The sequence below is a fragment of the Lepisosteus platostomus genome, chromosome 1 (assembly GCF_059453375.1).
Source record: "Lepisosteus platostomus isolate fLepPlt1 chromosome 1, fLepPlt1.hap1, whole genome shotgun sequence".
NCBI lineage: Eukaryota > Metazoa > Chordata > Actinopteri > Semionotiformes > Lepisosteidae > Lepisosteus > Lepisosteus platostomus.
The window spans coordinates 54,033,842-54,056,619 of NC_142611.1; the positions used below are offsets into that span (position 1 = coordinate 54,033,842).

Consider the following 22,778-nt stretch of genomic DNA (forward strand, 5'->3'; position numbering starts at 1 on the left):
CAATATGGCGCTGAAGTTGAACACAATCTCATCCGGAGGACAGGCGGCCTGTCACAGGAAACACTTCCCTGGTTCAAGTAAAGTGGCGTGTAATGCCATTTGTCCTCCGTAGGAGCTGACGCTGTAAGGTGTGACAAGTTTTTATAACTTTTGCAATTTCTTTCTGTTCGGTTACCTTTTTAAAAACTGACTAGACGTGAAAGATGATGTACAGTAAGACGATTATTACGAGATTTTAGTTGTATTAGTGAGAGTAGTTGCATGGTGTACACACAGATGTGTAGTTTTGTGGTATGGTGGCAGAAAAAATATTGTCTTAATCTAATGTGAATCAAGTACTGCGGACAGACTATATGGAGAACTCTGGGCTAAAAGACCCGGGATAATAAGGGTATTATAAAACAGCTGATTCTGGGTTTTTTTGTCGTCTCTGATTATATGTGCTTCACATGCAAAGTTACACATAAAAATAAACGATACTCTCTCAGTAAACACGATGCTCTGCAATGTGTTAACGTGAAAAGTAAGTTAAGCACACTGAAAATCGAAGTTTCATAATTTATATTTATACGCAACGTTTTTACACGTTGAGGAAACGTAAATTGTTGTACACCTGGTCCTGTGATGTGTTCTCAGTCCTACCTTGTGCCCTGTTCTTTCAGGATAAATGGATAAATTACTGGTTTACATTTGTTTATTCTTTTCTCTTGGTATTCAGTTTCACTTTTAGGCTGCAGTTCCATTGCCCTTTATCTTTCATGAAAGTCATCTTGGATGTCTTTTTAGAAGCTGTTTTTAGAAGGAACCCTTAGCATTAAGAATTATATTGTAACCAGAATCAGTGCAGATAATTACCCGCAGTTTATATTAACTGAAACAACAATAATGCGCTAAATAAAATACTACTTTTTTTATAGATTCGAAGTTATTGCTTTATTGTTTATAATGTTTTAGATGTTGTGTTTTTTGTGGTTGTGTTTTCTTAAGTTCTTTAAAATTGTGATCTATTTTTAATAAATGTTAATTAAATCCACAGATTTATGTAATCCTTTCTAACATAGACTGGTTTGGCTTATTACATGGCAAAGCAATATCTTTATTTCTGTTCTAACAGCAATTCTGTTCACCTTCCTCTTGTCTCTTACAGGAGGCTGAGGAGACCATTTGAACATCAAAAATGTCTTCAGCCTCTGGTATTCTTGAAGATGAACCTGACACTCTGTTGTTTTCTGAGCTCGATGATGAGAACTTTACCAACAAAACTCCAAATATCTCAAAAGCCCCAAATGAAGCTAGCTTACGTAAAATGTTTCCATACGCAAAGAAAAGGGTAAGATGTTCACTTATGGTGGGTTTCAGGTTTACTGCTTAGTGTGGAAGGGAGATCTTTTTTGTTTTTATCTTTCTTACATTTTATATAAAACTTTTCTGGACACTCCACTCAAGTTCTTTACAGGTAATGGGGACTCTCCTCTACCACCACCAATGTGCAGCATCCATCTTTAAAGCTACACAGGTCGCTGTACAAATTCATTTCATAATAATTATCATTTGATATTTGAATATTAAACCCTTGAGTATTGAAGAATTTGTTTTCTTGATTTAAGAAAATGGTAATAAGGATCCAGTAATTTCCATGATCACTTGTACTAGCAAACTTAATCACAAAGAATTGATAGAACATTTTTTACCATGACCAAGGGAGTGTCACAGAACTATAATGACAGAGTTTACTGAAGCCCTTTCTGGAGCTGCTGAGATCGAGTGACCTCATGTACCGCCCCTCTGTTACTACACTGGCTCACTGTATGCACAGCGACATAGGTTTTTTATGGCAAGTTGAGAGAATATAGTGATTTGGACACAAAATTCATTTGAATTGAAGTGGTTTTACTGTACGTTTTAACATGTTATGTAGTAACATACTGACAGACTGTTAAGCTCACGCATAAGTAGTAATTATTATTATATTTTACATTGAGCAAAGCAAATGGTGGTAAAGAGCAGGCTTGAATGCTCACTTGAACGCTCAAGTGAGGACGTATCTGAGTAAATGCAACACGGGTGACATGAGTGATTTTTCTTTGAAGGCATTTGCCACTTTTGTGGACTCGAAGAAAGTTTCAGCATCTGGTTCAGATTTGTGTTCTGCTCAGTCAGACAAGCACTGGCAGTGTTGCGACCAAACCTTCAAGGATCCTGCTTCCATCCACAAGCACGTTGCCAGGGCACATGATTTGGAGATTCAGGAACACACAAAGGCCATACTGACGCTCCTGGGGAGCAGAGGCAATGTGAAAGAGTGCAACACGTCAGCCCAACCTGCGGCAGAGGAGGCAGTGGAAGTAATGGACATGCAGCTCTGGCTTCCGGACATCAGTTACTTAAACGAGGCGGAGCTTGATGGGTAAAGATGTTTGGTTCTGTCCTTAAGCACTATAAAAATATATCACAGTTCAAAAGCCCAATTTGCTTTACAAAACATGAAAGACGTACACTATTGCATGGTGGTGAGTCTGGATTGTTGCAGTTATAATGAAACAGTGTGAAAATGTCACTCTGGTTTGTGAATATATTGAATTTTCATGGTTCTGTCCCCTATTTCTGGCCAGGGGACCAGGTGAAGTGCTGCTGTATTACTGCTATTGCGAAGTGGAGGGACCCCACCTAATCTGTGCTTGGCAGAAGGCACTGTGCCAAAAATTGCACCTAAAAGGCAAGGTAGGAAGATACCAAGAGATCAGGTCTTGAATTCACATAGTACTGTCTTCAGTCTGTACTGTAGTGTTTGCTATTCTCTATATTTATGTGTATGTTGGTCCTGTGCCTTTTCCTACCAGTTCTAAACTTGTAAGTGCCTTTATTTCTACCATTCAAGGCTGTTAAGAGACACAAAAAATTTCATTCACTTCTGTGATGTAATTAGGAAAAAAACCCGAGTGCCCTCACTGCAAGATAACTAGATCGGGTCCCACTCGTTCAGTCATCTCCTTTGACACCCCAAAGCCATTGCTATTGCTGTTTGTTTTCATACAAAGTCCATAAGTCTATAATTGTCTGTAGATTCGAGTTGCCACAGAAGGAATTAATGGAACAGTAGGAGGCAGCAAAGTGGCTACCGGATTATATATTAAAGCAATGCTTTCCCACCCAGTGTTCAAAATCATGTCCCTGGATGATTTCAAGGTAAGAATATATCATTTTGTTTTCTACTTCTCCTCTAATGAATGTGCTTATTGAGTGAAAACATATCTTAGGGTGATAAAGAACTGGGATAAGGTTGTAATCACAGTTCTTTTTATATGAAACTGGACACATTTCCATGTTGTTTTTCTCACATGTGGTGAATTAATTGATGAATTACTTAACTGGTGTAAGGCCAAGTCACACTCTCAAATGGGTTTAATTTAGACTAAAAAGGCATTCACTGTTTTCTCAGTGTTCTGTGCAGGTTTTTTTTAACATCTCAGGATATATGACATTTTAAATCAATATTATTGAGTAAAATATAATTTAATTGACACTACACGAAATGTTGATTATCCATTTTCACTATTTATCGCTATTACAGAGATGTAAGCATCTGCTCTCATCCATCCCATGGTTTAAGAGCTGAAACAATTATTTATTTTTAAAACTATGTTTTTATATTCACCATGCATTTTAGCAAGAAAGGAAATGTACATAAATGAAAAATGTTCAACTGTTATATGCTCTTCAAAGGTTTTTGCATTTGGGTTGTCTTAATTCTTATGCGGTAAGCTTTGAAATGATTGAATTTGGAGACCTCTTAAGCACAAGGGCCTTTATTTGCACCATCAGACCCATTTGTTATGGCAAAGGGTGTCGTCTTGTTTGCACCAATGGGCCTTAAGACCTCTTTACCTGCATAGTTAAGAGCCCTAGATGGTTTTTGTCAGCAAGTATTTCACCACTCATGTGCCAGGTTACACTGTGTGCCTTGACAGACCAGTGAGGGTGGGGCTCACTGCTTCCCGGACCTGAAGGTGGGAGTGTTTAAAGAAATAGTCCCCATGGGGGTGGACCCAGACATACTCTCTTATAGGCTTGCCGGTAAGTATATTAAAATACAGCTATTATAAGGTGACGAGATTTATTGTCTGCTTAAATATAAAAAGAAAAAAATGTTTTTGCTGTCTAGTCTTGTTCGCAGATACATTAGAATTTTGGTTTAAATTTGGTTAAAACAAGTATCTCTAGATCTAGACGCCAAAGATCATCTTTAAAAGTTTCATTGCTATTTAAGCTTTGTATTAATTGTACCAAAGGCTACAATTTATTTTTTCAGCTATATAACATACAGCTTTTTTTCTAAATCTATTTATCCTTTGTGAATGCAGTATATCTATTTATGGATGTAAAATGGGAGTAAAATATTTTTTTTATTCTGAATCTGTGTTCATTTTTGTGCAGGAACCCACTTAGAACCAAAGGAGTTTCACAAGGAAGTCGAAGCTTTTTTATCTAAATATGAATCTTGCAATGACACAATTTTGTTGGACTGCAGGAACTTTTATGAGAGCAAAATAGTGAGTATTCAACTGCAGGTTTCAGATCTAGTTTCTACTAAATACTTGTTTTGCTTTCAACTTGTCAGAAATGTAGTGTTTTAAATAAAGGTCAAGATGTACCAAATTGTACTCGAACCATTCAACATTACATCCTAATTTAGAATTCAGAAATGACTGTCTTCTATTTAGGCTATAAACTTGAGTTTTCCTCAGCAGCATTTTGACAGATTGTACCATGTCTTAGCAGCAACTATTTTGTAAATATAATTCTTAGGATATTGACAAGCCCTTCACAATACTTTGAAGTGTCCATGTTTTCTCTCTGGGCACGTCATCCATTCTGTAGTGAGTGAATCAGAAGTTCACATTTTGTGAAGGAAAAATTATCTGTGTTAACACATCATCAGAATGAAATCAAATATGGAGAGTCTGATCCAACTTCGTGGTGTATAGACTGGAGTATGTGGAAAAATACTGTCTTGGATACTGTTAAGATTCCTTAATTTTAAGAATACTGGGATAAATATAAGGATAATTTATCTTATTTTTTAAGATAAATTGCAACCTTAACTATAAACTGAATAAATGTGGAAGATCCCTACTTGTGGAAGTGTGGCACTGTGGACTTTAACGTTAACCACTCTGACACTGTACGTAAAACAATAATACAGGAAGATTTTCTGACCTTATTAACAGGTTGAAAGAAAGACAACATAAGACTTCTTGGAAGGCAACACTACAATAATTAATGTGCACACACACTGACTACCATTGTTTCCAGTTGGTCTCAAAACCTCCTAACATTCACCTACATGGTCTGCTGACCCCTGTCAATCGAAACTGAACTGAAGACACCCTTTTAAGTATACAACCAAGACGCTTGTGTAAATACCCATATTCCAATCAGTTGACATTAATACTGTTACAGCTGGGGGAGGGGGTCATGTGTCAACACTTGCAGTGCAAAGGGTTACAAAGCAAGTAGAAACAATGGAATGAAGCTGAGGTGTTTACTGAACTATAGGGGGTCTGAGAGACATTAATCAAAATAAATCTCTGGTTTACCTTACTTATTTAAATGTAATGGTAAATCATAAAGAGTCATCAACAGTCCAGAAACACAGGATAAAAAGACAGGTAGACAGAAACAGAAACACGCCAGGAGAGAAGAGACCAGACCAGGTGTGCCAGGCAAGAGGACCTTGGTTGAATTAATCTTAAAGACCAGATTCTAGCTAAGTAATTAAATCTTGGTTAAGGGAGCTTGCCTTTCTGTTGTTTTAGGAAACTCTGATTTCATTTGTAAGCAGTCATATCTATAAAAACATTCTCTTCCGGTTAGTGAATGCATTTTTTAGAATAGGGAGATTTTTCCATTCACTCTGAGTGAATCTTGATTTATAGGAATGGAGATGTAATACCGGGTGTATTCTGTTTAATTTGGGATGCAGGTTTAGGTTTAAATAGCCAGCAGCCATATCACCCTGCAACTCACAACTGGTAACCCACTGAAGCTAAGCAGGTGTGAGCCTGCTCAGTACCTGGATGGGAGACCTCCTGGGAAAAACTCCTGGGAAAAACTAAGGTTACTGCTGGAAGAGGTGTTAGTGGAGCCAGCAGGGGGCGCTCACCCTGTGGTCCATGTGGGTCCTAATGCCCCAGTATAGTGACGGACACTATACTGTAAACAGGTGCCATCCTTCAGATGAGACGTAAAACCGAGGGCGTTTCTCGAAAAGAGTAGGAGTGTAACCCTGGCGTCCTGGCCAAATTTCCCATTGGCCCTCACCAATCATGGCCTCCTAATAATCCCCATCTATGAATTGGCTACATTATTCTGCTCTCCTCCCCACTGTGGTGAGCGTTCTAGCGCACTATGGCTGCCGTCGCATCATCCAGGTGAATGCTGCACATTGGTGATGGTGGAGGGGAGTCCCCATTACCTGTAAAGCATAAGAGTGGAATGTCCAGAAATATATAAGTGTAAGCAATTATAATTATAATATTATTATTATTATTTTAGGTTGGTTAGGATGGAGGCCTCTGAGACACCTGGTTTGTAAATAGGGTAACTTGTAAGTTTTGATGTTGTGTGTTGTTAAGTTTGGGTTATAGACATTGTTAATAAATATTTGTTTATTGTAGTTTTCCCCTGTTTTATTACACCTTCACCAGAGCTGTGCCAGAAAACAAAGGTGCCTCTCACTATAGTCGGTATAGTCAGAGGCACTTTTGTTTTAGCTAACGTATATTCTTGGCTTATCTTTTACAATTTGGGAATTATGATTATATATTTTTAGTAATGATTATCCCACTCTGTATTCTATTTTTTTAACCTCCCTCTATTTGTGATAGAACAATTATCAGTTTCTTGATGTGCTATTTATTTCTGATTTCAATAAAGCGCTGAAGATACCATATGCATTTTTTTTTTAGGGTCAGTTCACTAAATGCCTAGCCCCAGATATTAGAAAATTCAGCTATTTTCCAGATTATGTGGACAAGAACCTGGAGCTCTTCAGGGGTAAGAAGGTGCTGATGTACTGCACTGGGGGTATCCGCTGTGAGCGAGGTTCTGCCTATCTCCGCTCGAAGGTCAGGAGAAAAATTTTCTCTAATGCTTTAATATAACTTCTTATGATATTTATTCTTATTCAGCTTTCGAGAAGAACATTTTTTGTAGAAGATGTTTTGTTAACCAGTAATTTAAGCTAAATAAGTATACACAGTAACATGATACATCTCAGTGAGATAATGTATGCTACTTTAATTATTTTTGTATATTGCTGTAGAAGTTACCACTGCGTCATACTGTGTTAAATTAGGCATAAACAATTGATGTAGAAATAAAAATGAAAGTTAAATAGCATGTGTTGGAAGATTTAGGTGTGTTGCTTTGTAAATATGCCATAGTTTTTTGTTTTGTAAATAATATGCTCAATTTGCTTTCCTCTATTTTTTTCTTATAATTCTTGTACTTGAAACTCTGTGCTGTACTCAGCTCAGTAGAACATCAGTTAACACAGTTATAATGAAATGCCATCAAAAACCTTATTGCCTTTGATTTTTCAAATCTTAATTTTGTTCTCTGACATTTATCCCCATTGATATACTGCTAAAGGATGTGTGTAAGGAAATTTACCAGTTGAAAGGTGGCATTCATAAGTATTTGGAGCACTTCCCAGAGGGTTTCTACCATGGAAAGCTCTTTGTGTTTGATGAGCGCTATGCTATTGCCACTGGCAGTGACATCATCTCAGGTCAGTATTCCCTAAAAAGAATTATGTGACAGCAGTATCAGAAATAACTGTGACAGCTTATAGTTAAAAAAATAAAACTGAACTTAGATCTGGAATGAACCTGTCTGAAATTCTCAATGTCTCATTTGTTGAATTATACATTAATTCCAAAGTTTTGATTTAAATATTCAATGGATAGAAATGCATGTAAATCAACAGAATGGGACATTATTGAAAGGGAATAAATACTTTTGCAAGGCACTTTATAGGAAAGTAGGTCATTTTGCTCCAGTCTACATTGATTGCTTAGTATATAGCCTATTCTGTTATCAAGGATGTCTTTCATGCAAGAATTCGAGACATTTAATTTTTAATGACTGAAACAAAATGATTGTTCATAACATTTATGGAAAATAATAATGACATAAATTTATTCAAGACCTGTCAACTCATGGCTCTTGTTTTTTTTTTTTCTAGAATGCAGGTACTGTGGCACACCATGGGACCAGTATCAGTTGTGCTCCACACGCTTCTGCTGTCAGCTTGTCTTGTCATGCCCAGCCTGTCGCCAGCAAGGCCATACAGCCTGCTGCTTTGTCTGCCAGGGCAAGGACTGGAGACAGGGAGAGCCTGAGGAGAGAGCGCTTTCAGACCATCGGCTGAAGGAGGAGTGTGAGTGCACAGACAGACGTCCACGAGTTCCCTGTGATGCACTTTGACAGGCCTGCCTTCAGACCCAAGAAGCTCAAACTAATCCAGAGTACAGAGATATCAAGAAATACCACACCTCAAAATCTAGAAGAAAAATCCAAGAAAGAACTAGACCATTACCTGTTTGTGGCCACAAAGAACACCAATCCATCAGAAATAGACTGTATCTTATTTAAATGGTAATGCATGCCAGACGAAACTTCTCTCCATGACAGTAGAGTTTTTAAAATAAGCTAAACTAGGTGAAACTGTTTTATCTCTTTTCTTGATGAAAGCCAGTCAATTGTACTAATTGGGCTTCTGTCTGATGAAGTTAATAATTTTACAAGCTAATAATTAAATGAATTATTTTACACACAATCGAATATTTGCCTTTATTTCTGATTTTCTCACTTTATATATGCTCTTCTTAATACCATTGTCTTTTAGGGCATTATAACAATATTTTTACTCATGACAATAATGGCGCATGCTATAAATACACAATATACATAGACATGTACAGTATGTATAAACATGTACAGCGCCCTCCAGAATTAATGGCACCGTTGGTAAAGATGAGCAAAAAAGGCTATGAAAAAGTGACTTTGTTCTATATCAGCTTGATCTTACACTGAAAATATGAGAGAAATCTAACCTTTCAGTGAGGTAAAATTATTCAAAGAAAAAATTATTATAAAAAAATAAACATTTTTCTCAAAAACACATTTGTCACAATTATTGGTATCTCTGCATTTAGTACTTTGTACACCCTCCCTTTGCCAAGATAACAGCACTGAGTATTCTCTTATAATGCTGGATGAGGTGGGAGAACACATACTGTATAAAGGGAACTGAGACCATTACTGCAAAATCTCTCCAGATCCTTTAGAGTCCTTGGTCCTTGCTTGTGGACTCTCCTCTTCAGCTCACCCCACAGGTTCTCAGTGGGGCTTAGGTCAGGGGACTGGGATGGCCACTGCAAAAGCTTGATTCTTTGGTCAGTGAACCATTTCTGTGGGGGCAAAATACACTTGCGTCCTCTTCCATGGAGGTTTAATCATAGCTCCAGATGTTTGAAACTTCTTAATTACTGCTCAAATAGTGGAGAAGGGTATTTTCAGTTGAAGCTATTTTTTTATAGCCATTGCCTTATTTATGAAGGTCAACAACCTTTTGTCTCATTTCATTTGTGTATTCTCTGATCTTCCCCATGTTAATGGATGACTAAGGGTGTTTGGCCTGCGTGTCACCTCATATTTATACCCCCAGTGAAACAGGAAGTCATGGATGACCACTTAAGAATTTCTAAGGTATGCTTAAAAAAGGTAAAATATGAATGGGAATATATGTCAATTAGATTTTGTTCATAGGAATTTCTAGGGGTGCCAATAATTGTGACACGTGTTTTTGAGAAAAATGTTTTATTTTTTTTTAAGGATTTTTGAATAATTTTACCTCATTGAAAGGTTAGATTTCTCTCATATTTTCAGTGTAAGATCAGGCCGATAAACAACCAAAGACATTTTTTCATAGCCTTTTTTACTCATCTTTACCAAGGGGTGCCAATAAGTTTTGAGGGCACTGTATGTGATCATATTTGTAGCAATGGTTTTGTTGTCTTAACCTAATGGATTATATGAACCAAAAGATGTCCATATTGTTTTAACTTCATGCTATGTTTGCATGAAAAGGTCTATGTAGCTAAGTGGAGTATCAAATATGTAATTTGACTGGTGGTCTTTTCAGGTGGCATTATCATCCAGTTCTTTTCTTCTCTGTTCACACTTTTGCAGTGATTGGTCAAGGACAGTCTACTTGCCGTATTCTCTAGGATTCATACCCAGAGATTGGAGAGGTCTGGATCAGATCGAGATCTTGATTTCTTGATTCTTGATTACTTTGGCTGTCAATCCATCCAAATTGTTATATTTGCTGATTAACAAAAAGGCTTGTTGTTGTTTTCTTCACCACACACCTGAAGTAGGCTCTACAGCCTGAACAGTGTGTCTGTTCTTTTCTTTTCAGCATGGAATAAACCTTTACCTTTTCCTTCACCATACATCACCCATTTAAATACACATAGAGATATGCTCTGCTGTGTTTTGTTAATGACAAAAATGAACACGCATTGGCAAGACTCAGGGCTAGAAGTGCGATTTTCTGAACTGATGGAGACTGCCAGATGTTTATAGGCCAGACAAGTACTACCATGTTTATTATTTTAGTATTAAATGTCAAGTTTAGGCAAAGATAAAGTTCCCTGGTAACTTCTACATAAATTGACACGTAGTACTTTTAAAACAAGACGCAAGAAGCATGCTCTCAATAAAGTCTCAGAAAATGCCTGGAATTGTTACTCTGGAACCAGTTGAAGAATTTCGTGTCAGCACGAACAGAAGGAGTGGAGTGCAAGAGGCGAGAAGGAAGCTCATATGCTTCACTGCCTCGAGTATTTTTTATGTTGCATGGACAGGTGGCGCTGCTTTCCATTCAGCTTTGTTAATCGTCTCAATAAGAAACAAATCTGATCTCACCCCAAATACAAAGCGGTAAGGACGGGTCTTCAAAGTCAGTCATTACTATTATCTGTTAGGGGAAATTCAAAACTCTACTTCCTGGCTCGTGGATTCTACTGACAAGTGTGTTCCTCTTATGTATTAATTTCTCCGTAAACTGAATCGTGACTTGAGAGATGTCAGCTTCGGGGTTCACTAATCTGAACTCTTCTGCCGGCTACTGCTCAAACCCGACACCGAATGGAGGAGCTGCTTCCCCGTATCAGAATGGTAAGTTAGGCCGAGGAGATTAAGAGGCCTTCGTTTAACAGGTTGAAGAAAATAGGGATGTGGTGGGCTTTTGAGCACCTAAGGAAAAGATGTGTTGTAAAGTGTGTTTGTATTCGGTGCCGCTCTAGGCTTATATAACGGTTTATGTGTTAATATTTATTTTTTATGTTACATGAAATGTAGCTTGTGTAAGGAAACGGCATTTAGCGTGTGACATGAAGATAAAGGGCCTTTTTATGTATTCAAAAATACGTCCATTGTTCGTACAGGGATTAAAAAAACAAAACACCGTCCGTATGAAAATAAGGCATGAATTATTTTTCAAGTCGGAAGACAAAAGTTGTTGATGAAAACCGTGAGCGCGATGACATAATTAAGCTTCGCAGCACTACACATCACCGGGGATTTATTTGTTAATTATGAGCAGGACCTAGCAGCTCAGCTTCAGTTAAATATAATATTTTGTTTCCAATGATACAGTCGTAATTATTGTATAAAAACTGATTGCAATGACCTGTTAAATGATGTTGGCATATTATTCATGTTTAGTATGAAGAAGTGTTTTTTTAAGTGACCTGACGTGAGATGTATTTGTCTCTGGATTATTGTGTTCTAAGTGCATTGGCACAACAAATGTATTAACTTTAAATGATTGTGACCGGTTGAACGTTTTCATATGTTAAATTAATTAAATCAGTGACTTGTATATTCTATTTGTGCTTGGTGAGCTAAGTATTTTATTAATTTGTAAACATCAAAATATAAAGGCATATCGCTAGGAAATAACCTTTAAAAAATAAAGTTCTAAATATATTCTTGATCTGAGACGTGCTTAAAAATTGGCAAATGTGTAGAAACAGTACATGATGTATAATAGCAGTGGGGGTGGGGAATTTATTTAATGTTTTCCTCAGAGCACTGGTTTACTAAGTAATGTTGATAAAATTAACATAATAACAAGCATGTTTTAAAATGTGTTAAAAGATTTACTGCACTGAGAGTCTTTCTAAGTCATATAAAAACATCCCTACATGTTTTATTACATTTTCCTAAGGAAGCAGTACTTGTGGGGGAAAGGACCGTGTTGTTTTCATTAAACAAATGTGAGAAAAAAAAACATGCCTCCCTCTCCATCTCATCTGCAAATGTCTTCTGCTAAAAACTGTGTAATACAATTTAAGACTTTTTGAAGACAAAGTCTTGATGCTGTGTCCTTAGTGGTAGTACACGCAATTGTATGGTAAGGTGCTGAATGATGGTGCTTGCAAGGGAATTTAATCAGGTTTTTAATATTTTTTAGGAACTAGGATGAAGTGTTCCATTTATAAAGCTCCCTGATAGTTTAATTTTGACGTTGATAGTTGGGTTGAAGGAGGGTATCTCTAATTTAACTCTGCACAGGTAGTGAGTGGTGAGGGCTGAGTTTCTCATTCTAGTGCGTTATGTACTGTATGAGCTTTAACAGCTTTAGGAGTCTTTATTGCAGGCTAGAGCTGCAGAGCTGCTATACTTCACTGAGAATCTTATTTATGACACTGACCCCCTGGGGTTTTCATGTGGAAAGATGCTCTTTGTTCATTTGAAGGGGGACTGTTTAAATAATTTATTATCACATTTTCTCAACAGAGTTTTTCATCTCAAAAAGCTTTGTTTTTCAACTTTTTTACCTTTAATATTTTACAATCTTCATTTAACTGCCTATTTTCACATTTTTTGTTATTGACTTCATTGTACTTCGTATTGTCTTCCTTGGATTAAATTATGTCAGATGAATCATCTAGGTATAATTCTGCATGCTACTGGGAGATGTGTCATGCCCACCATTGATGGAATAGACAATTTAATAGGGTTGGGTACCACCACTGGAAAACATACAGCGGTATACCGCAAACTATTTTGCATGTTTATATATGGAGACTCTCTCATAGACTCTCCTGATTAGTAAAGCATATTGAGTTGTATACAAAATAAAGTAATGAAAATTGATGTTTTGTTATTTTACTGGAACCAAAGAACTTGAAATAACACTGCACAGTGTAACAGAACAATTTAACAATATGCAGATTTTTGTCAATCATTATTTTTTTTCCTACAAGGTATTGGAGGTTAATTTTGCTTAGCAAGACAATGTAAAATTCAAAATATGACAGGTACTTGAAAGGCATAACATTTTGTTCTTTACAATGAGTAAGTTGACATTCACAACTTTATGAAACATGTTTAGCATGTTCGATATCCCTTGGCTATTTAATCTAAAACTTCAAAGAATCCTCAATACTTGCTTAAAACATTGCTGAGACAAGACATTCTAATGTGTATTGATTGAAAAAATTCAAACCATGTCTAATGGTAGTAATGGAATTAAAAACATGATAAATACTAGACTTCCTTCCCGACTACAGTTACAGAATCAGAAAAACTAGAAAAAACAGCATATGTTCAATGGGTCATTGAAAATAAGTATGTAACATATACCATTTACAACGTCAGTGGTAAACAACCCTTAATATTACAACAGCCGTACCCCATGGATTTGTAAAGGAATATTTGATGATAATTTTCTCAGATTCTCTGTACAAATATCTGGATATTCTTAGAAATTAGAATGGTCTCAAACTTTTGGGTTTGTAAGACAGGGCACCTCAAACTCACACCTGAGTGTCATCTAATTAATTGGAACTCCTGACTCTAATTACCCCCTTTAATAGAGGTCATTATCTTAGAGGTTCACATGCTTTTTCCAGCATAGACAGTGGATGTTTTAACAATGTGCTCAACATAGACATTAAAAAAATGTTTGTTTGGGTGTTGTTTGTTTGATCAGATTGTGTTTATCTATTATTATGACTTTGATTAAGATGAGATACTTTAGGAGCAATTAATGCAGGAATATAGATGATTCCAAGGGGTTCACAAACTTTTTCTCACAAATGCATTTTTATAAACACTGATGTGAAATTAGTATTTCATATTAAGTGCAGTAGTTTATTCAGTCCAGTTTGTAAGCATGGTTGCCGCTCCATGTCGACGTTTTCATACCTTGCTATTTTTTAATAATGAAAAGGTTTTGAGCTGTGATGGCTTTTGTTCAGTACCGGTGGGTCAGTGTTCTGATTTTCTTTCTCTCCCCAAGCTCTTACTTGTTCACTTTATTGAACCAAAGTATAACACTGTAACTCTCCAGGGGTACAGCAGGAAAAGAGTAACAAAAATCTGTAAGATCTTCAGTATTGTGGCTTTTAAGCCACAGAGTTCAGTAACATGTTTAAAGATCTTGGTAAATAACTATTACAAAATTGGATTTCCTTACCCTTGCATTTGGAGTTTTCTGTACTTGGCCCAGTTATTGCAGGCTTAAATTGTACTTCATGGCCAGATTTGCTAGATAGTCTAAAGATGTCAGGGCCTATTTTCTGAGTCTTTTTCTGCATTCATGTTTTACTGTTTTTTATTTCTGTTGAGAGAATTTAAAAATAATTTACAAGCCAAGATTTTATCTGGATTTATTTTCTCTTAACTTTTTATTAGCTTATTTAAAGATGAGAAAATGTTTTTGAAGATTTTCTTCATTATGTTAGGATCTTTAAATTAAAATGCTGCCCAATTATCCAATAAGCAAGATATTCCCTCACTACTGAGTAAACGCTGATTCAGCTATTTCAGCTTTTAGAGTTGTGATACAGGCTGGCCTCATCCTTATATGTGAGATGGTTAATCCAAGGATTTAAGGCTCTGTCATTGCCTTTATTTACGTAGATAGTTGTGTTATAGTATATATGCATATTATATTATATTGATGTAGAATTTTTAGGAACAAGGATAGCTTTAAAATGAAAATGTAGGTTTGGTCCATAATATCTTAAAGTGTGAGAAATTAATTGTATTCTGTCTTTAACTTGTATCTACTTTATTGAAATGTAGGATAGATGACTTCTTTCTGCATTCATCTGTAAATTTCTGGTTTTATTTTTTTCCAGGCCTCACTTATTTTCATCACATGGTGATTAGCTAGCTAGGATGTTTTTTCTGTCTACTGATTAGTAAATAGGATTAAAAAAACTTTTTATTGTGAACCACTCTGTGGACGTTCACAGTAAAAGTGTGGGATTTTCTGTTAATCTATATTGCAGGATCAAGATTGTATTTTATAATATGGAGATGGGAGGCATGACGTGTACACGTACTGTACTTAATCTTGTTACTTATCATCCGGTGATGGTATGACAAATGACACAGGAGTCTTCTTATTCATGTGGCAGCAGATGGATTTGTGTCATGTTTTTGCATTTACTTCCAAATTTGATCATTTTATGTAAAATAGTACATATGGCTCATTTCATATGACTAATCCTGATTTATAGTTGTTTTACTTAATTTGGTTAATTAAATAAATTAGGATTTGTGGTAGTATGGAACAAGGAACCAAATAAATGATTGAAGCTATTACTCTGACATCTTTCAAGAAACATCTAGATGGGGTCCTTGGATCAATTAACTATTAGTAGCCAAGCAGACCAGATGGGCTAACTGGCCTATAACCTTTCTTATGTTGTTTTCCTAAGGCTGCTTTAAAAGGGTATGGTATAACCCTGTCTTTTCTGTTCTAGTTTCCAGGGGTTTCATCATTGAGATCATAATGATTGAGATAGCAGTAATGAAATAAAAGTTGAGTTTATGGAAGGCAAATGAGGTTTAGAGTATTTTTTTCCTTTTCTGCATATTTTCACTTTGCCTCTCTTCTTCATCACCCCCTTCCAGAAAATAGTGTGTTTATTGCTTTAAGTTTTTAAGTGACTTTTAATAATTACAGTATACCATTAAACGGCAAACTTACATAGACATTTTTAATAACAGATACATCTTTTATTTTCAATGAATCCCTGAAAACTTGGATGACCTCCTTTTTTTTTTTCTCCTCAGGACCAGCCCAGACTTACTCTTCAATGCTTCCACCGACGACTGGTTATAGTGTGCCTCAGCAGAACTATACCTCCGTCCCGGGACACTACGTCCAGATTCCCAACAAAGCCCCAGCGATGAACAATCAGTACGGCACTAACTATTACCACAACAGCCACCAGCAACCTCTGCAGCCCACTGCCACCCCAGGCCAGCAAACATCTGTATATGGAGTGCCTCAGGGTCCTCCTAAACCCTACAGCAGTGCCAGGCCTCCTCCTTCTGCCTCTCCTCATGCCTCCATTTCCTCTTCTGCCTCCATGAATCCCGCTCCTTACTACCAGCCTGCCGTTTACCCAACCTCATACTACAGACCATATACCACCTCATCTCAGGGACTTCCACCACAATCAGGGGTGGTGACTGTGCCCAACACTGCAAATGCCACCTCGTACCCTAGTGTCTCGTATCCTGCTGCACCAGGGAGCAGTCAGTATGGCACAATACACTCCTCTTCTTGCCAGCCCAATGCCCCACCTTCTCACAGCATGCAGGCTGCCCCCCAGATATCTACGCAACAGGGCCCTTTGAGAAACAATGCTTCCCCTGTCCCTGTTGGATCTGTATCTGCTGGCTACAGCGCCACATTTCCTGCCACCAAATCCGCTGTCAATGGCCAGGCAAATGCAGGTAAAATTCAGTTTGTGTTGCAACAGAATAAATGGAGTTTTTGCTGCCTGATAGTCATCCGCCACATTTGTAAAATTATTGTCTTTGCAGCATAACGTCGTAGTTTTTGCTTTAGTTTTAAGGTGCCGGTCAGACACAGCATTCCGTTGTGTCTTGTAAATCTTAGAATATTGAAAACTACATTTCTGTACTGGAAACTTAATGGAAAACAGAGTGGAAAATATTGGAATTAACTGACAGCAGTAATATTAAGGCAATGTCCTGGAGGTCTATCTTCTAGGTTTCACTCTTCCTGAGCTTATCACATAATTAACACTGTTAATAACCTAATAAGCGTAAAATACCACTGTTAGTCACTTGCTAATTTGTAACTAATCTTTAGACACTTACCCTTTTTAGCACCATTGACACGCTTAGTTACTGTGTATTGACAAATAGAAGCTGTTTGTTTTACTTTGAGCACTCACCTTTGTTATGGTACTTCTTTAGCACCAGTTCCTCCTGTTGCACAGCAGAATGACCAAAGCCATCACCCAGCTGGGATCCATGCATTTGGAAGAACCCATCCCAATACTGACAGCCCGGCCACAGACAGGCCAGGCTCTGGGACACCCTCTACACCCATGGGCTCTTCTCCAGCCCACCAACCAAGTAAGAAAGGCAAGTCTGTAGGAAACCTTGGCTCATTAGAGTTTTTCCCTAGTTGTGACATGCAATACAAAGTTATACTCAAATTAGAAGAATGAATGACCTGTGGTCAGATACAGGAAGTTTGTTTCATCTGATAAACTCACCATGTTGAACTTTGACCTCAGGTGCACTGTAGTTGATACACAGAGTCACCCAGCCCTGGTATGTGGAAGTGCTAAAGGGGCTGAAGAAGAAGTGACATGTCATTTCCTAATGCAAGTCTTTATTAGGACAGCTGTCCTGGATGTCTATCTTTATATTTTTTATTTCTTTAGTTTTTTGTTTTATTCCATAGTGCATTGAATGTTCGTAGGGGGGGAGGGTCAGTCAGTTAGAATTTGCACAGCTGATGTCCTGTGCACCAGAAGAAGGCTCAGCATCCAAAATTGTTACTCTTCCTACTTGTCAGTGTGGAGCTAACCTCTACTTGTTCCTGTGCAGCACAAATGCTGATGCAGACCCCCACTGAAAGCTCATTTAACATGTGGATCTAAATGGCTTTTCACAGTTTAGGCTTAGTTCTTTGACTTGTTTAAACTTATTAACCAATACTTGAAGAATGCCCCTAAGGTCCTGTGTACAGATCCCAAGCTCTGTATCTCTATATTCAGCAGTCATATTGAATAGGGAGATTTGCAAATATTAGGTTACAAGCTGAATTCAATTGAGTTTTCTGACCATCCTGCCTTTCATATAGTGAAACTGACTAAACTTGCTGTAGGCTAATAATTTTAACTTTGTATTGTTACTTAGACTTATACTGATATTTCCCAATTTACATAACTCCAAATTTACATAATTTTAGTTTAACATAAAAAGTTGCATGTGGCCTCAGTCTTGTCTATGATAAGTTCCACTGTGTTTGCAGTGTTACCCTAGTAATGGTTGAAAAGCAATAGTGATGTAAAAGTGCCATAACATAACTCCTCTAAGTACGCTTTTATTATTAAATTACTGTACAGTACACTGTAATAACATTGTAATAGTGTGATTTTGTATTATTATAGTACTGTATTAATTGTAATAATAGCAGTTGTAAGTGCAAATGGGTTACATACATTTCTGCTTACATAAGGTTGTGTGGAACTTTTAACTGCTTAACTAGCTACAGTAAATTCAGTGCTAACACCTGATTTTGTATTGTCTTTGTAGTGCATATGTGCTACATATGTGTATGTTGCTTGATATTTCAAGATGACTTGTTAGATCTCACTGACATCTCTGATGCTGATCTACTTCTGGATTGTGAGCAGTGAATTTAGTGAGGAGGGCTGTTTTGCCCTACTGTCCTGGTAAATAGAGCATTTTTTTTTCTTTTACCACTATCTGATGCATAGGTGATGCTACATTACAGATAGAAAAGGCATTTAATCACATTTGCTTTGTTTTATTTGGTAGCTGTAACATATAAGCCTAAATACCAAAAACATATTTGGGGAACAGCACACACATTATGGCTGTGGTTAAAAGAGAAATTATTGTTGCTTTATACCTTTGCTGTGGTTCATTCATATTATCTTAGAGTAACTGCAGCTTGGATATTAAATATAACTTATTTATATTTAATGTCCAGAATGGAGGATAATGTCACTAGTTGTTCAGTTCAGCCAGTGTACTGTTTCATGGTAAAGGATGTCTTTGCAGCTTATTCCACTCATTGACCCTTCTGGTTCAGACAAAGGTTCCCAGACAACGTCCTTGACTGAAATCCTTTCAACATAAAAATGCGTTTCAATTTTATTTTTATTTACTGATCAAATAAAATTCAAGTTAGTAACCTATACTGTTACAGCCTTATTTATTGGTCATTAGGACATAGGTCATTTTGGAAAAAATGTGAAGGGCACACATTAGTATTGAGAGAAGAGATTATATTCTGTTTCTAGATTTATTGAATGTTTGTGCTTTGAACATTGGATCTGGAAAATTTGAGATTAGTTTAACAAAACTGTGTCATTAGAAACTCATCTTTGATAGGAAGGGCATATGTCAGCTTATTGAAATCGCATCATGATATGTGCTCTTGTGGCAAGGGAAAGTGCTCATGCATTGTGTAGACAAAACTAGCAACCGGACATTTGTAGTTTTCACACCTTTCCTGGTGCAGCATGCTTGTACTTGCTTGTAATGAGGGCTCAAGCTCATTTGTACTTTATCACTAAGTATATCTAGTTATGGGCCAGACCACAGCAAAGATTTATGGACCTGGGAATTATGATTTTCATGTTGCATGGCTGGATGAGCTATTTCAGCTAAATTCTTTACGCATTACAGATGCATTCTTCAACAGGGACTTCAGCTGTGCGCATTCGTTTTCATGTGGCCAATAAGGAATGTATTTTCTGTGGTAGTTGATAACCCAGCACAGTGGTAGTGCAGAACAAAGATCCTGGTTCCAGATTCCTGTGTTGGACAGGTTGAGATATGTCACAAAAAATCCAACACATAAGCATGTGAAAAATAAAAACACATGGTAATCTTGCCCTTTAAACTGTAAGAATGTTCTAACTCAGGTGCAGTAATACAGAAAATATTTGTTATAATTACAGTAGGCACTAACACATATTTGCTGTTATCCTAAGCTAAAGTACATCACCAAGTAATGATTTGATCACTGCCAAGTGACAATAAGCAAGTTCAAGGACAGTCCTGAGTGCTCTGTTCTTTGACTTTGGGGCATTCTTTCTCTTTGCTGACAGTTGTTTGTGCTCTCCACTCCACAGGCATGCACTACGGATATGTTGGTAATAGTCAAGTTAGCTCTGCTGCAGCGCCCTTGTCATCGAGCTCTGATGATGATGATGAGGAGGAGGAGGATGAGGAAGCAGGTCTGCTAGCTTTTAATCCCTCCACCTATTCAGCATACTCAAACACCTCCATCCCCTTCCCTGTCCCTTGCCCACCTCGTATTATGTGTTACATTTCCATTCGTTTTCCTCACCTTTTAAAATCACATTGCAGACCTACACAGTACAATCCTTTGATCCTTTTGTTTGGGCTAAGCTTTATCTCTGTGCCTTTTTGCATTCACCAGCTACATGAGTTTGTAAAGTACACAAATGTCCCTTGTATTGTAGAAGGTATTGGGAGCATGTGCAAAGAAGTCAGTTATCTAAAGATGTACATAACTTTAATTTACTGTCCCATCATTCTTAGCACATACTGTATGAAGCACCTAAGAGTTGCATTATTGCAGTTGAACTTTGTAGATACTGTATATTTGTTTGCTTTACTCCATATGAACAAAACCTTTGTACTTTGATTTACATAGTATGATCAGATGAGCTGATATAAATGTAACTGCGGAAATTAATTTGTCAAGAGAAGACACCATCCTAATTGGTGTACAGTAAGATGAGACATGATGAGAAATTGAAAAAACAAGATGTCTGGCTAGTCTACAAAGGGACTGTATAGAACTGTGTGGATTCCTGGAGATGTTCAGAGCACATCATTGAATTCAATCAAAGTCTATCTATATATAGATGTACAGAAATATTTTAAAGTCTGTTGAAGTTGAATATATACTAGTGGGGATTGCACAGGGGCATAATAGTTAGAATTGCAGCCTTGCAGCACTGGAGTTTGTTCTCCCCATGTTCCCCTGGGTTTTCTCCGGATTCTCTGTTTTCCTCCCACAATCCAGAAACATACTAGTAGGTTAATTGGCTTTTGGAAAAATGGGCCCAGGCCTACTACTTTCCACAGTAGGCTCCAGCTCCCCAGTGACTAGTAGGGGGATGGATGGGGATTGCAGATATACAAAAAAAACTCACAACTTGCTTAATACTGTATGAGTGATCCCCGGTAACAATAACAATTGTAAAGTATACTTTTAGAGCTGTTTACACAGGGACATTTTAATCTAAATGTACGTAGTTGAACATGGAAAAATAATTAAGCATCAGGCAAGAAATACATTATTAAACACTACTTATTTGAATACAACTCTTATTTTTTAAAGTATTGTAAATATTCTAAATAAGATTGTTGATTGGGGGGGAAAGCATCCATCCAGTTTCTAACCAGTTCTTCCATTTCAGGGTTGAGGGGTGGGTCACTTATTTTAAAAGTTTTCCAGCCCTTTTAACACTAGTTAAAAGTTAAAACTAGTTAACACTTCTAGCTGTTCGGAGTCCTCCTGTTAAAAACACAGGTCAGTTAAGGCTTGCCTCTGACCAGAATCACAGTGGCATTCACAACACAATCTGCAGATTCAAGCCACTCTTAAGTCCTTTTAGTAACTAGGTTGGTTTCCAACAGATTTGAAGAAAAAAGTTGTATTCAGTTTATTTACTAACAGTTAGCACTGATGCCTCAAAACTCTTGCTAACTGGGTTTGTTTATAGACTGAGGTGCAGCTGGCTTTTTCTACATGTTTTTATGTGACATTTTTCAAGGTGTTCTAGTTTTTCAACCCAGTTTCCAAAGACGTGATGGCTATGCTCATTGATTTTTGTGAATTGTCCCTGTAAGTGTGCCCTGATGTGGACTGGCTACTTGTTTAGGCTGTAGTCCTGTGGACAGGCTTTGGATTACCACAATCCTTCCAGGAACAAGCAGCTTTCTGATAATGGATGTATACGTAGCTCTATAATAACATTTAGCCTAAGTTGTCTGTAGATATTTATTATAATTAGTTGTGATGATCTTTATGTATTTAACAGCTCCTTCTAATGAACTGTGTTCTTCAGAGCAAACAATTTTCATTAGGCTGATTTCAAACAGACAATTCCAGAATGTGATGCCCAGCCTTTTTTCTTATATGAGCATTATGCGTTAATTAACAGGAGATTTTTTTCATTCTTTGTCATCTTCTTATGAGATAGAATTTTTCTCTGTTTGCTTAAGGTCATATATATAATAGGCGCTCAACATCTGCAAATTCACTTATTTGAGATTCGGTCTGGCTGATGGAATTGCATGGAAGAAGAGCTGAGCAGGATGAAACCGAGCTGAAGGTTGTTAACTGCAGCTTTCAAATTAGCAGCGCAACAGACTAGGATCATGAGACGAATCTAGCTAGTGAGGTAGTCTCTCCCTGCTGCCTGCCCAAGTATCTACTACCAACCGTCCGCAGCTCAACTTGGTCCTGTTTAAATTGCGACGAATACTCTGGATTCTGTGTCGGCAGTGCGGGGAATGACAAGCTGGAGAAGAATTCACAGGCTGATGGTTTTATTGCCACACATTAGCAGGCTGCTTCTGGGAAAATCCAGGAGAGCTTTGAGAAGTATTCTGAAATCCTA

General features: G+C 37.3%; 2 protein-coding genes across 6 annotated transcripts in view; both read left to right on the plus strand.

Annotated features, from left to right (window-relative positions):
- Position 1: 1 nt before the first annotated feature.
- On the plus strand, positions 2–8,842 carry tstd2 (thiosulfate sulfurtransferase like domain containing 2). Of its 2 annotated transcripts, none has more exons than XM_088632306.1 (10): positions 2–128; positions 1,148–1,330; positions 2,091–2,407; positions 2,613–2,721; positions 3,064–3,186; positions 3,969–4,074; positions 4,435–4,550; positions 6,969–7,127; positions 7,654–7,792; positions 8,249–8,842. In XM_088632306.1, exons 2-10 carry the CDS (start codon positions 1,178–1,180, stop codon positions 8,488–8,490), a joined length of 1,464 nt encoding a protein of 487 aa, XP_088488432.1. In that variant the 5' UTR covers positions 2–128; positions 1,148–1,177; the 3' UTR covers positions 8,491–8,842. The 2 variants fall into 2 exon arrangements, with proteins under 2 accessions (XP_088488432.1, XP_088488440.1); XM_088632314.1 differs by lacking the exon at positions 2–128 and adding an exon at positions 191–523.
- A 2,012-nt stretch (positions 8,843–10,854) lies between these two features.
- Positions 10,855–22,778, plus strand: part of sec24b (SEC24 homolog B, COPII coat complex component) — a 29,241-nt gene continuing 17,317 nt past the window's right edge. The window contains exons 1-4 of one of the 4 annotated variants that reach the window (XM_088632340.1): positions 10,855–11,250; positions 16,171–16,839; positions 17,329–17,499; positions 20,253–20,357. In XM_088632340.1, coding sequence (XP_088488466.1) covers positions 11,157–11,250; positions 16,171–16,839; positions 17,329–17,499; positions 20,253–20,357 — 1,039 coding nt within the window. In that variant the 5' untranslated portion in view covers positions 10,855–11,156. The remainder of the gene's footprint in view (positions 11,251–16,170; positions 16,840–17,328; positions 17,500–20,252; positions 20,358–22,778) is intronic. The other 3 variants (XM_088632341.1, XM_088632342.1, XM_088632348.1) reach the window with 3 other exon arrangements.

Excerpts from the sequence above, each read along its gene's own strand:
- tstd2 (XM_088632306.1), top strand. The coding sequence starts at position 1,178 with ATGTCTTCAGCCTCTGGTATTCTTGAAGATGAACCTGACACTCTGTTG. Across the intron at positions 2,408-2,612 it reads AACGAGGCGGAGCTTGATGG|GGGACCAGGTGAAGTGCTGC; the intron begins GTAAAGATGTTT and ends ATTTCTGGCCAG. Across the intron at positions 3,187-3,968 it reads TGTCCCTGGATGATTTCAAG|ACCAGTGAGGGTGGGGCTCA; the intron begins GTAAGAATATAT and ends GTGCCTTGACAG.